Source organism: Misgurnus anguillicaudatus, chromosome 10 (genome assembly GCF_027580225.2).
Source record: "Misgurnus anguillicaudatus chromosome 10, ASM2758022v2, whole genome shotgun sequence".
Classification (NCBI taxonomy): Eukaryota; Metazoa; Chordata; class Actinopteri; order Cypriniformes; family Cobitidae; genus Misgurnus; species Misgurnus anguillicaudatus.
In genome coordinates this window covers 39,333,112-39,346,455 of record NC_073346.2, presented here as the reverse complement: position 1 = coordinate 39,346,455, position 13,344 = coordinate 39,333,112, and the positions used below count along the sequence as shown (strand labels likewise).

Below are 13,344 nucleotides of genomic sequence, written 5' to 3'. Positions count from 1 at the left end.
TGACCCATGTTGTGCATCAAAGGGTTAAAATAATTTGACTGCGGGTCAAAATCTCTTCCGGATGAACGCAAATAAAATGCAAGCATCAAATGTTTTATTTTTGTAAAAATAAATAAATATAAAATAAAAAACTACAAACTGCTATTTGATTTTCAAATATAAATGAGTTTAAACAAGGAAAATAATTGGTATTTGGTTTATCTCTTCACAAGTTTGAATACAAATAATTTTTTAAATATATTTTAGTGTTTTATAGTCTGATGACATCATAAACATACGGTATCTGTTTACCTTCTCAGTAGTTTGCCCAAACTTGTTGAGATCAGAAGAGAAAATTCCTCATGTAGTAAGAAGTTGGCCAAGGTAAGGAATGGCTGTCAGCTTTCTCTCTTTTGTTTGCATAAATTGCTATAATGTTTTAAAGTGTTCATTTAAGTTTTGGTGTTCGCTAATTAGTGTTTAATAGCCCAGGCAAAAGAATTTACATAATATACTTGAAAGCTATATGCGGAGCAGCACATTAGCTTGCTACTTTTAGCTTATGTTAAGTTTACCCGTTGTGCAAGAAAAAAATTAATAAAGCGTTTCAATGTTATACAGCATTACAAGTTTAAACCACGATATTTGTGTATCCGACCGGCAGCAGGGCAGAGGCAGTGCGCATTTTTGCGGTACGCATGTTAACAATGAATGCTTTTACACCGGACGCTGCAGCAGCTCAGCAGCGGTTTTGGCGTCGAATCTGCGCAAGTACAAGATCGAAGGACGATTTGACAGAAATTGAGTTGATACAAAAAAGTATAAGGTAAGTTTACCCATTTAGCCCACCAAAATCTACTTTTATTTTTTTTAATAGATATTGAGATGGTTTATAGGAAATACAATTTGTTAAAATGCAAGATTTATCTCTTTATTAATTGGTTATTGATTTCAGAGTAGCCTATAAAATGAAGGTATTTTATGAATTAAGTAAAAAGTCTGAAGTGGGCTTAATGCAGGGCATTTCTGTTCCTGGAGGGCTACATGCAAATTTAACCTCCAACCCTAATCAAACACACCTGAATTTCATTTCTAAGTAATCCTGTTGCCTTTAATTTGGTTTTTCAGGTGTTTGATTAGGATTGGAGCTAAACTTTGCAGGACAGTGGTCCTCTAGTAACTTACCATTTAAACTCACATGTGTTCCAAATAACTCATTTCATGATTGATTTAAAAAAATAAACAAATAAACTATAGTAAAACATTACATTAATACATTCAGTGCAGTGGCATGACTAGAATTGTTTTAATGTAGTGAGCAGGAGTGGCCAAGGCTATTCTGACATTTGAGCATTTGTTCCTTTTAAGCAAAAAACTCAAAACATGAACTCGCATGCGCGTTATCAAGTTCAAGGCGACAGTACAGTCCAATTAATAATCACAGTAGCCTATAAAATCACCATATAGAAAAAAAGCACAGCTTTGGGTTTTGTGGTAAAAAAACAGTGCAAACAGAAAAAGACTATATAAAGACAATAGACTTTCAATTACTATACAAACTTCGGTAACACTTTATTATAATGTTCATTAGTTAACATTAGTTAACTGCATTAGTTAACATGAACTAATGATGAACTGCACTTGTGCAGCATTTATTAATCTTTATTAATGTTAATTTCAACAATTGCTATTATTTTGTTAAAATTTGGTTAACGTTAGTTAATGCACCGTGAACGAACAAACAATGAACAGCTTTATTTCTATTAACTAACATTAACAAAGATGAACAAATACTGTTACAAATGTATTGCTCATGGTTTGTTCATGTTAGTTAATACATTAACTAATGTTAAATCATGAACATTATAATAAAGTCCCAGCCAACATTGCAAGGTGGGTCCCATGTGGGCCCCATATGGGCTTCCTATGTGGGCCCTATATGGGTTTGTCCATGGGTTCCACTATGGCCCCACGTGGGTTGCCCACATGAATTTGATATAAAAACTGAGTGGGGCTTATGTGGGGCCCAGCTGGGCAACACACATGGGGCCCATGTGGGCCCTATATGGGCCCCATATGGGCTTCCAATGTGGGCTGTACATGGGTTTGTCCATGGGTTCCACTGTGGCCCCACCTGGGTTGCCCACATGAATTTGATATAGAAACTGAGTGGGGCCTATGTGGGGCCCATGTGGGCAACACACATAGGGCCCATATTGCACCCACGTAATGAAGCCCACGTTACATATCAGGGCCCAGAATGGATTTTTAATGGGTACTGGACTGGTCCCTTATTATGAAATAATTATACTTTTAATGCTTAATTGTAATTTACTTAAATAATATATTTGTTTTAAATTGAAAACCGATAAAAGCAAATCATCTCAGTTCGGTAAATATCAGATTTCAGCATAAATATTCAACAGTTCATTCATCTGTAACATCACAAAACATGAAGGAGGTGCAATATGAGAAATCAAATTAAAAAACTGTAAAGGTTCAATATATCAAAATACTGTATTGTCAATTTATAACAATAAAATGCTAAAATAATCATGAACATTTAAAAACTGCTAAGGCAGGTAATGACTAACAATTTAACATAACACTTAAAATAAGCATTGAAAGAAGTCAAACTCTTAAAATACTTTGAACTCAAAAACAACACAAACATTGCTCACTCTTCTGGAGATGGTCTTCTGATCATCAATTAATCTTTGCTCAAACGTTTTATGAAGAACTTCCAAAGCATTCACAGCCAAACTCATTAAATGTCCAATGTTGCTTTGATTCATCCCTGTGCAGTCCGTGAACTTGTACCGTAGTATTACATTTTCTAAAAACACAACTCAGGATAAATTACAAGTATAACAGTTGTGAGAGACTCCTGCTGCTCCGATAGAAACCGTATCCTTGCGTCTGAGCGGAAATTCTTGTAGTTTAAATGTTTATCATCTTTATAGTTGTAATTTTAAAAGTCTGCCTATTTTAGCAAAAATTATTTAAAATATCATATTATATTATGTGATAAAAATCACAATTAAAAACATTTGAAGCAGGACTACTTTGTCAAGCGTAATGTGTCGTTGCAGTGAGCAGATCGTAATGAGGTCTCGTTATATGAAACACCTGACTCCACTAATCAGGCTTTTTTCAGAATGTTTGAAACATTTCTTTAATTAACACACTTATCAAACTGATGAACTTTCTGACATTTCTTATTTTCACTCATGCTCAGCTGTGCAAATTAAAATTCATAATTGGCAGGTTAAAATTAGAAATATCACAAATAAATGTTAACAATAATGCATTTTTATTTAAAATGTTTTATACTGATCATATCCTATCTGTGATATAATTTGCTCTTTGTATAAAAGTGACTATAAACCAAAAGTAATAATTTTAAGAGTTTAAATGTATATAAAATGTATTTTAAGCATAAAATGTTTTGCCCACATAGGTGCCATGAGGGCCCCACATTACTATCCCACATGGGCAAACCTATATGGGGCCCACATAGGGAAACCCACATGGGACCCACATAGTCAACCCACATGGGACCCATATATATTGCCCATGTTAAGCCCATGGCCACATAAAACCCATGTTGCCCATATGGGACCCATGTGGTGCCCACATATCAATGTTAATTAAATGTAAAAAATAATGCATTTTTATTTAAAATGTTTTATACTGATCAAATCATATCTGTTATATTATTTGCTATTTGTTTAAAAGTGACAATCAACCAAAAGTTATTATTTTAAGATTGTAAATGTATAAAGATATATTTCAAGCATAACATTTTTTTGCCCACATAGGTGCCATGAGGGGCCCACATTATTATCCCACATGGGCAAACCTATATGGGGCCCACATAGGGAAACCCACATGGGACCCACATAGTCAACCCACATGGGACCCATATATATTGCCCATGTTAAGGCCATGGCCACATGAAACCCATGTTGCCCATATGGGACCCATGTGGGGCCCACATATCAATGTTAATTAAATGTAAAAAATAATGCATTTTTATTTAAAATGTTTTATACTGCTCACAGCAGATCTCTTATATTATTTGCTATTTGTTTAAAAGTGACAATCAACCAAAAGTTATTATTTTAAGATTGTAAATGTATAAATATGTATTTCAAGCATAAAAATGTTTTGCCCACATAGGTGCCATGAGGGGCCCACATTATTATCCCACATGGGCAAACCCTTATGGGGCCCACATAGGAAACCCACATGGGACCCACATATATTGCCCATGTGAAGCCCATGCCCACATGTAACCCATGCTGCCCAGATGGGACCCACGTGGGGCCCACATGTCAATGTTGGCTGGGGTGTTACCCAAACTTCCAGCCTACGCAGAAATCACGTCCTGTATTAGCAATGTACGTTAATATTCACTTTATATTTGTTTTAACAATGTACTGCGCTGCCGCACTTCGAAATAAAATGCAAAATTATTTGAGGGAGTGAAAGTATAGTGCATTAAATTTGGGATGGTACAGATGTCAGGGTCAAGTGCCATAATAAATATATTATTTAGTGACAGGAAAACAACTAAAAATAATTTTACCAATGTTTGCAAGTGCCTGTACAAAATAACATTCAAAACCAATATCATGCACTATTCAAAATGTATACAGCCCTTTGCAATAATCACTGTTTTGTCACTAAGAAGATTTCGAGCATATAGACAAAAAAATTTAATGCGACATGCTTCTGCAAGTCTTGGTAAAGTGCTGTAGTTTTTTCTCCTCAGACGGGCTTAAATGGTACCATGGTAAATAATGGTGAATAAAGACAATGTTTTGCATTCAAAATATAAATGTTTACAAAGACATGCAGTACACTGTTGACTCAAGAGGGTCGCACACTGGACACAAATCGGAAAAAAAAATCGAGCACATTGCTTTTTATGAGTATACGCACACTGGCGCCGACAGGTTGCTCAAAATCCCTGTCCCAAATCATTAATGATTAACATTGTCTGCTAATGTATATTTTGCATTTTAAAGTAGACCCTATCTGACGAAGTTCGCGCTATTGCCCACTTCCAGTTTACGATACCTCCGAGTTTTCCTAGATGCGACTTGACGTGACGGAGAACTGCGCGTCTGGTGTGCGATCCCCTTAAGGCCGTTTACACTAGAACGCTCGAGGGTGAAAACCTAAAAATATTTCACCGGATGTGCCTTTCGTTTACACAGCGACAGCGTTTTTGGGGCTTGAAACGTAAAAAAGTGAAACCACCCTCCAGAGTGGAAATCTTAAAAACGCTCTACCATCGCATTCCCGTCTAAAGGGTAAAAACGCAAAAGTCTGCTTACGGTGACTCTCCTCGCATACGCGTTTACGTCTAGGGCTGTGCAAAATATAGATACAGCTAACTATCGTGATACATTTCCCCCGGAAATGTGTATCGATATTTCAGTCTCTACTATCGATATTTTTAAAAACCCACCAAATCCCTCTGTGTGCGTCAAACGACCTCCTTCGTCGCCGCTGTAGTTGTCGCTGTCCAGTTGTCTATCATATACGGCTATTCGGCCAATGTCTCAGAAGTTAGCGGGAGTGAGAAAATGGCAGAACATTGTTCAATTTCTTTATTCAAAGCTGACATGTGGAAGCACTTTGGCTTAAAAAAGTTTTTTTTTAAATTCAGCTCTATTTTTTTTTACATTTTTGAAAGAAAAAAGAAAAGTATTGCAATGTATCGCAACATGCAACGTATTGCATGTATCGTGATGCGTACCGTATCGTGAGGCCCTTGCCAATACCCAGCCCTATTTACGTCACAGGCATACACCAGTTCAGGAAAATACCAACAAACATGTCGGATTATTTCCATACGTCGGAACTTCAAGTTGTCATAGCAGCTCTGATAAATATACAAGAGTCTTTTCCAGCAATTGTATTTTAAATATTCACAGCTAGTATTACTGATCAGAGAAGGTGCATTAAAGGTATAGCGGAAGATTTTCGTTTTCCGGGTGGATCACCTCTGTTATTGGTCATCCCAGATGTCAATCATTCTGATTATATGTTGATGTATAACCGTCGTACGTGCTCGCCTCTAGGTTCGCTTTCTGCACATGCGCACTTTCACGTGTATGTGTGTTGTGCTACGGTTTCAACCATTCATTGAAGGTCGCGTTCTCACTGTGTTTTTTTTTCTTTTAAATAATTTGGGGAAAATCTTCCGCTATACCTTTAATAACCCCAATCAAATTGTTGATGTGCCAATTTGTCAGAGGCAAACCAGACGGCTTTGGACCTGGGAGAACAAAGAAGAAGGTTGTACGCAGGCCCGTGGACTTGGTGTAGTTGTGTGTCAGTGCTTCACATTGCCACCTAGCTGCCTGGAGTGCATACTACATCGAATATCACACACTTTTGCGTCATCATATGCACAGAGATTTCCCCCCAAAACGCTCGTATAAATAAAAAGCGATAATGCAACACCACTTTTGCAATTTCTCTTCAGATAATTTCCGTGTAAACGTAGCCTTAGTATCATATTATAAATATATAAAGTATCACCATATTATAAATTATGTGTCAATGATGTATACAGTAATACAATCTGTTAAATTATTGCATGACTCGGGCAGAGAAAAGCTGTTGCTTTCAAATATAGTTTACTTCAGGGGTCACCAATCCTGGTCCTGGAGGGCTGGTGTCTCTGCAGAGTTTAGCTCCAACCCTAATCAGTGTTTGTTTAGGGTTGGAGCTTAACTCTGCAGAGACACCGGCCCTCCAGGACCAGGATTGGTGACCCCTGGTTTACTTAATCAAGTCAGTGTAATAATGGTGATAGATCAAATAGGACAATCGAAGGAAGGATTTGCAAAGAAATTTCATTATATAAAATTCCTCAATTATCTATGCATTCATTGTTGTTTCTATTCCAGGGTGGTCAAATGGCGTGGACAGTGACTCTCAGTAATCTGGTGTTAGGAGTCTATGGATTCACTCTCATCACAGGTCTTCCTGCCAACATCTTGGCTTTTTACGCCTTCTGCCAGAAGATTCGCACCGGATCCACCCCTATAGTTATCCTCCTACTTAGTTTAACTATTTCAGACCTGATCTTCCTCTGCTTTCTGCCGTTTCGTATGATAGAGGCGGTAAACATGAAGTGGACGCTGCCGTACTTCCTCTGTCCGTTGACGGGTTTTATCTACTACTCCACCATCTACAACAGCACCCTTCATCTGACGGCCATCAGCGTCGAGCGCTACCTGGGTGTGGCCTTCCCCATAAAATACAAGTTAAAAAGCAATCCCAGAAATGCAGTGATAGCCGTCATTTTTTTCTGGTTGATTTCCTTTGCGCAGTGCAGTATCATCTATATCACATACTACCGCTATACTTCAAACCAGAACTTCACCAACCCATCTGATAGGAACAGCTGCCAAGAGGAATTCAGCGACATACAGCTGAAGATTTCCGTGCCGTATCGTTTGGAGATTTTTGTTGTGCTTCTCTGTGCACCGTTTCTCATCTGCTGCTTCTGCTACATCAAGTTTATCCACATCCTCTCCAATCTACCAGATATGAATGCCAAGATGAGAAAGCGAGCCATCGGGATGGCTGTGGTAACACTTCTGGTCTTCATTATCTGCTTCATACCCTTCAACATATTTCTTGTTGAGGGTTATGATGGCAGCGACAGCACCGAATGGAGGCTGTGTACTCTGGTCCCCTGTACACTAAACGCGTGTCTCGATCCTTTTATATTCTACCTTTCTTCTTCAGCATTCAGAGAAACTTTCAAGAGCGCCTTGCGAGAGCTGACCAGCCGCATGGCCATGCTTTCGTGCCAACCAGCTTCTTCTGTCTTTTGTTTAAAGATGGGACCGCAAAGTAGAGAACAGAGAGATCACATCCCAATGACATAATAACAATATTTGTGATGCAGGATTTTGGGAGAATCTCTAAGGATTAAAAGCCCACCGCTGCTTTGACCGAAGTTACAATATTAGTATTTAGACCAGTCGAGATGCTCAAGCGGATGCTGAATGCAAAACATTTGCACATTCTGTATTTATGTAATCATGTGTAACATTTCTTTGCTATTTCTTATTAATAAAGGAAAACTATTTTACTCATAACTGCTTATGATGCAGCCATTTCTCATTTTACCAAACGTCACACCACCAGACCCAAACCAACATCACACCCAATATAAAGCAAAACCAATCCACTGTCTGTTTTAAAGTTCTGTGTTTACTTCGGCATTCATTCATTCAGATACTGCAAAACAGACTGCAGCACGCGACCAAGACTCAAAGCAGGAAATTGAGCATTGAGACCAAGACAGAGATCTAGAGCCCAGATGTGTGATCGACAACAGATGTCAAATGAATCAGTCCTGTATATGGTCACTGTCGTCGTTAATTGTTAAAAAATCTTCTGCATTTAATGGCTTAACATAATTTGACTTTCAAAAACTTGTAACTTTACTTTGATTCACAAATCAAGTTGGGCAAGATGATGGTCATTTCAGTTTTGTAGGTGTTTAGCCTCGTAAGCCGTGGCAGCTCGTGACTTCTTTTTCGAGGAAACTTGTGTAAACATCAGCTTGTGTGTGGCTCTTCATGTAAAAATGTGGGTGATTCTCATGAAATCCAGATTTAGAAGGTGTCCAGCATCAGATTTTTTTGCACATATAATATTAAGGTCTGAATTTACTATAACCATTATTTTTAGAGGATTTAACAAATATTTCCTATAAAATTATTATCATTTTTTTTAAAAATTATCATTATCAAAAATTGTCATTACCGCAACATGATATTACATTAAATATATGCATTTACAAACTCATGTTTCGGTAATGAGAACTAAAAAGTTGTCTAGGTACTATGACAAACTAAATTTTTACTTTTATCTGAAGAGAAAAAATAAGAACTGCTTACCTGGTAGCCATCTTGAGTGTCACAGTCAATTATGTCCCTTCCAACATTTTTTTGTTGTTGAAAAAGTTAGTTCCTTGAGGGCTTAAAAAATGATTAAAAATGCAGAAGATGAGTAAATTGGTCTTGGACACATTTATATTCCTTATTATTGTCTCTACATTAACCAATGATCGGCAAATACCACCTGTTTCTTTACTGTAAATGTTTAACATGCACTGAAGCTTTTATTTTTTTAGATTTTTTAATTATAAATATTTCCATGTCAAAGAACCCAAATCCAGTCATGGACACATTGCGGTAATTAAAAATTTTCCCTTAAATGTGGAAAAAACAACAAAATTGGGTTGTATGATGTCATTTGAAATCATGTGCAAAATAGTACATGAAGAGATGTTTGTACACTGTAAAAAATTAGCTGTAATTATGCAGCTGTTTGCCAGTAACTTACTGTAGAAGATAAAGACTGAAAATGTTTCATGTTCATTTAACTTTGAACAAACTGTTGCCAGTAAATAACATAAATGTAAAATCTACAGTAAGTTACTGGCAGCTAGTTGCCAGTAATACCCATTAATACTGTAATTTGTACAGAATTTGTTACAGTGTATGCTTCTTATTTTGATAGCATTTACTTTTTTATCAAAATGTTTTATGACATTTTCTCTAAAATCACCCATATGTGTTTCTTGCGTCATGTGGACCCATGTGAATTGCATGTCATGCCTGCTACGTAACGCTTTATAAGGGTTTATGATAAAAGAGATGCTCGCATTTGCTAGATACTCGCTTAACCTTATATGTAATAAGAGTTTAGTGTTAGTGTCTTGCGAGAAATGAGCGTCTCTTTATCATAAACTCTTTTGACAGGTATGCAGCAAGCACGTATTTTGACATGACACGCAATGCACATAGGTTCCCATGACATCCCAAACACATACTTTGCTTTTTTCCGAGGAGGCACCGCCCGCCAATATTTGTTAAGTTATAAATGTTTTAACAAAAACGAATAGCAATAATAAAACATGAATACTGGGCCTTTGGACCTGTGCCACATGAATTCACAAAAATCATAATGAATAGAATGTGATGATGTTTACCGAATGTGAAACTGCTAAACTTTATGGTGATCTTTAACTGCAGGACAGAATGGTCATCTAAATCTTCCGGGTCAATGCAAATAAAATGCAAGAATCAAATTGTGCATTTTTGTAAAACTGAAAGTAAGTGTTGTTATGAGTATTTTGTGTATGTTATTTATGCATTTTTTATAGGGCGTTGATCAAATCTAGATCTGATGTTCTATGTTGGGATACACTGGTTTATGCCGGTTGGTACTAGCTAAAATGTTCACCAGAGCTTGTTTAGTCAAAATTAGTTTACACGCTGGTGGTGTGATCCAGTCTATGAAAACACAAACTGTTTTCTACATAAAATCATCCTATAAAGGACATTAATTGACTTAGTAAGGTCATCTTAAAGATTGAAATCAATGTCAAACCTAATATTTCAATGATTTATGCATTCATTATTGTTGTCTGTATATTACAGGGTTGTAGAAATGACTTGGACAGTGGCTCTCAGTAACCTGGTGTTAGCAGTGTATGGATTTACTTTCATCACAGGTCTTCCCGCCAACCTTTTGGCTTTTTACGCCTTCTGCCGGAAGATTCACAAGAAGTCCACACCTATGGATGTCCTCCTGCTCAGCTTAACTATTTCAGACCTGATCTTCCTCTTTATCTTGCCGTTTCGTATGATAGATGCGGCAAACACCGAGTGGATGCTTCCGTACGACTTCTGTCTTTGGACGGGTTTTATCTCCTACTCCACCATCTACAACAGCACCGTTCATCTGACGGCCATCAGCGTCGAGCGCTACCTGGGTGTGGCCTTCCCCATAAAATACAAGTTAAAACGCAATCCCAGAAATGCAGCAATAGCTGTCATTTTTATCTGGTTGATTTCCTTTGCGCACTACAGTATAGTCTATAGCATGCAATACCACAATCGCTCAAGCCCGAACATCACCGACCCATCTGAGAGGAGGGACACCTGCTACAAGGAATTTAGCCAGAAAGAGGCGAGGATCCCTGTGCCGCTTCGTCTGGAGATTTTCGGCGTCCTCCTCTGTGCACCGTTTCTCATCTGCTGCTTCTGCTACATCAAGTTCATCCACATCCTCTACAATCTACCAGACATGAATGCCAAGATAAGAAAGCGAGCCATCGGGATGGCTGTGGCAACACTGTTTGTGTTTATTATCTGTCTCATGCCCTTCAGCATATCAAATGTTGTGGGATATGGTGACAGCAACGGCACCGAATGGAGGCTGTATGCTTTGGTTACCTGCACACTGAACGCGTGTCTCGATCCTTTCATCTTCTACTTTTCTTCTTCAGCGTTCAGAGAGACTTTCAAGAGCGTCTTACGAGAGCTGATCAGGCGCATGGCCATGCTTGGGTGTCACTCAGCTTCTACTGTCTCTTGTTTAAAGATGGGACAGCAGAGGAGAGAACAGAGAGATCACATCCCAATGGTATAATAAAATAACATTTGTGGTGTTGGATATGTTGAGTGCTGTGGTTGTGAGGATTGGGAGAATCTCTGAGATTTAGAAGAGTGTCAATGTTATGCCTGTTATTTAGTTAACTGAAACCAATGGATGTAAATCAAAGCCAATTTAACTTCTTCCACCCTGAAGCTATTTTGGGGATTTTCGCCTGGATTTGGCCTACCCAATTTCAAAAGCTTCCCATACCCACATGCAGAGGTTTACATACAAATGTTTGGTATCATTTTACAGGAAACCCTTTGAAATTACATAAAACACTGTTGAAAGTGCTAAACATGGTTGTATGTGATGTCAGTCCTCTAATAAACACAAAAATAAATAGGCGCTTTTTGATGTTTTTTTTTCTAAAGTTTTTATTTAAAAGTGTATAACTCTGGCCCTGAGTGCCTCAGCTCCCTGCAGACAGTTTTGTTTGATTCCAGCAATTGCCAGCTTACAGAGGAAAAAAGATTTTTTTCTCTATCATAATCTATGCAAAAGTTATTTTACTCCAACTGATGGGAGGAATAATACCCTTTTTGTATACAATTTCTGCCTAAAAACATTTGAAGTGCTACCATAACCACATACAGTGGAATAAATGCAATTGCTTTATATCATTTTAAAGAAAACCCTTTGAAGTTACATAAAAAGCTGCTGTTGGTGACAAATAGTGTTATTTATGTTGTTTTTCATATGAGGAAACACCAAATTTTCTTTTTTTATGTTGTAAATACTACCTCTGATAGTGTATAACTCTGGTTCTGGGTGCTCTAGCAGACTGCAGACAGTTCTGGTTGTTACCAGCAGCAGACAGTAAACACCCAAAAAAAGAATGATCTCTTTAGCATGTCGCATTCAAAAGTTATTTTCATTTTACTGAAGTGTCCGAAAATACATTTTTCATATAAATATTAATTTTTTGTTTTGGACATATAATAAATAACAAGGGATTATTCATGCACACAACCTAAGAAAATGCTGTGAATGGACTCATTTTTTAGAGTAGGACCTAAGAGAAAAGATGGTGTATCATTTGTGGCTATATGTGCTATCTGAGGCAGTCCACACTCTGTTTACAAAAGACGATTTTTTACCTTATTATTCATTCAACTATTGTTGGATATGTGTTGATAATAGAACAAAAATAACGCTGAAGCCTTATTCCTGAGAATGAGAGCTTTCATTTGATATAAGACTTGCCCATGTTTGTCATACTTGAAAAATATGAAATATGTGAATATTAAATCATATAAAAAATTATGGGGGGGGTGATAGTGTAAATTAAGTGTAAATAACTTTCTTACAGTAAAAGATTTCTCAAAGTGATGCATATCTGGAGAAAGTAGAGAGTCTAAGCTTTCAAACAGTATCTCATATGTGTTACTGGGGTCCATGATGGACCATTAAAGATTAAAAGAATTTTTTATTTGAGTCAAAATACGAAATTTTGTACCCGGGACTGGGTCCTCAGGGTTTAAGAGGTTAATGAAATTCTGCAGAAATTCTATATTTTCATTATTTTCTTTACATTATGTAGGATGATGTGTATAGACAACAAAACGGGGATTTACATTTTCACAGACCCGGTCACATATTTTAACCTGCATGTTGGCTTTTTGGCTCTATCATTCAAAATATATTTAAGTTAGATTAATATTTTTTACACAATCGACACACATCTTTGCTACAATTGAACACCTAAAGTTTGTTTGTGGGACCGTTATCAAACAATTACCCCGAAACTAAGTGACCTAATCCATAGATGGGATTCATTGTAACAAACAGAGGGTTTATTGTTTAATTTAACACAAATAATTCAATAAAATTCTGTCTATATACTAAAGGTGGATATTGTTTCTATATCTGCCTATA

At 37.1% G+C, this 13,344-nt stretch overlaps 2 protein-coding genes across 3 annotated transcripts; both read left to right on the top strand.

Moving 5' to 3' along the window:
* The first annotated feature begins 223 nt into the window (after nucleotides 1–223).
* LOC129449155 (free fatty acid receptor 2-like) lies at nucleotides 224–11,596 on the top strand. The gene is made up of 2 exons (XM_055211938.2): nucleotides 224–363; nucleotides 10,467–11,596. The coding sequence occupies exon 2, from the start codon at nucleotides 10,477–10,479 to the stop codon at nucleotides 11,458–11,460; it is 984 nt and encodes a 327-aa protein (XP_055067913.2). The 5' UTR covers nucleotides 224–363; nucleotides 10,467–10,476; the 3' UTR covers nucleotides 11,461–11,596.
* Nucleotides 245–8,104, top strand: LOC129449154 (free fatty acid receptor 3). 2 transcript variants are annotated; one of them, XM_055211936.2, is made up of 2 exons: nucleotides 245–363; nucleotides 6,909–8,104. In XM_055211936.2, exon 2 carries the CDS (start codon nucleotides 6,918–6,920, stop codon nucleotides 7,896–7,898), a length of 981 nt encoding a protein of 326 aa, XP_055067911.2. In that variant the 5' UTR covers nucleotides 245–363; nucleotides 6,909–6,917; the 3' UTR covers nucleotides 7,899–8,104. The 2 variants fall into 2 exon arrangements, with proteins under 2 accessions (XP_055067911.2, XP_055067912.2); XM_055211937.2 differs by lacking the exon at nucleotides 245–363 and adding an exon at nucleotides 444–805.
* Nucleotides 11,597–13,344: the final 1,748 nt, after the last annotated feature.

Coding starts and splice junctions, on each gene's coding strand:
- LOC129449154 (XM_055211936.2), top strand. CDS start 6,918: ATGGCGTGGACAGTGACTCTCAGTAATCTGGTGTTAGGAGTCTATGGA.
- LOC129449155 (XM_055211938.2), top strand. CDS start 10,477: ATGACTTGGACAGTGGCTCTCAGTAACCTGGTGTTAGCAGTGTATGGA.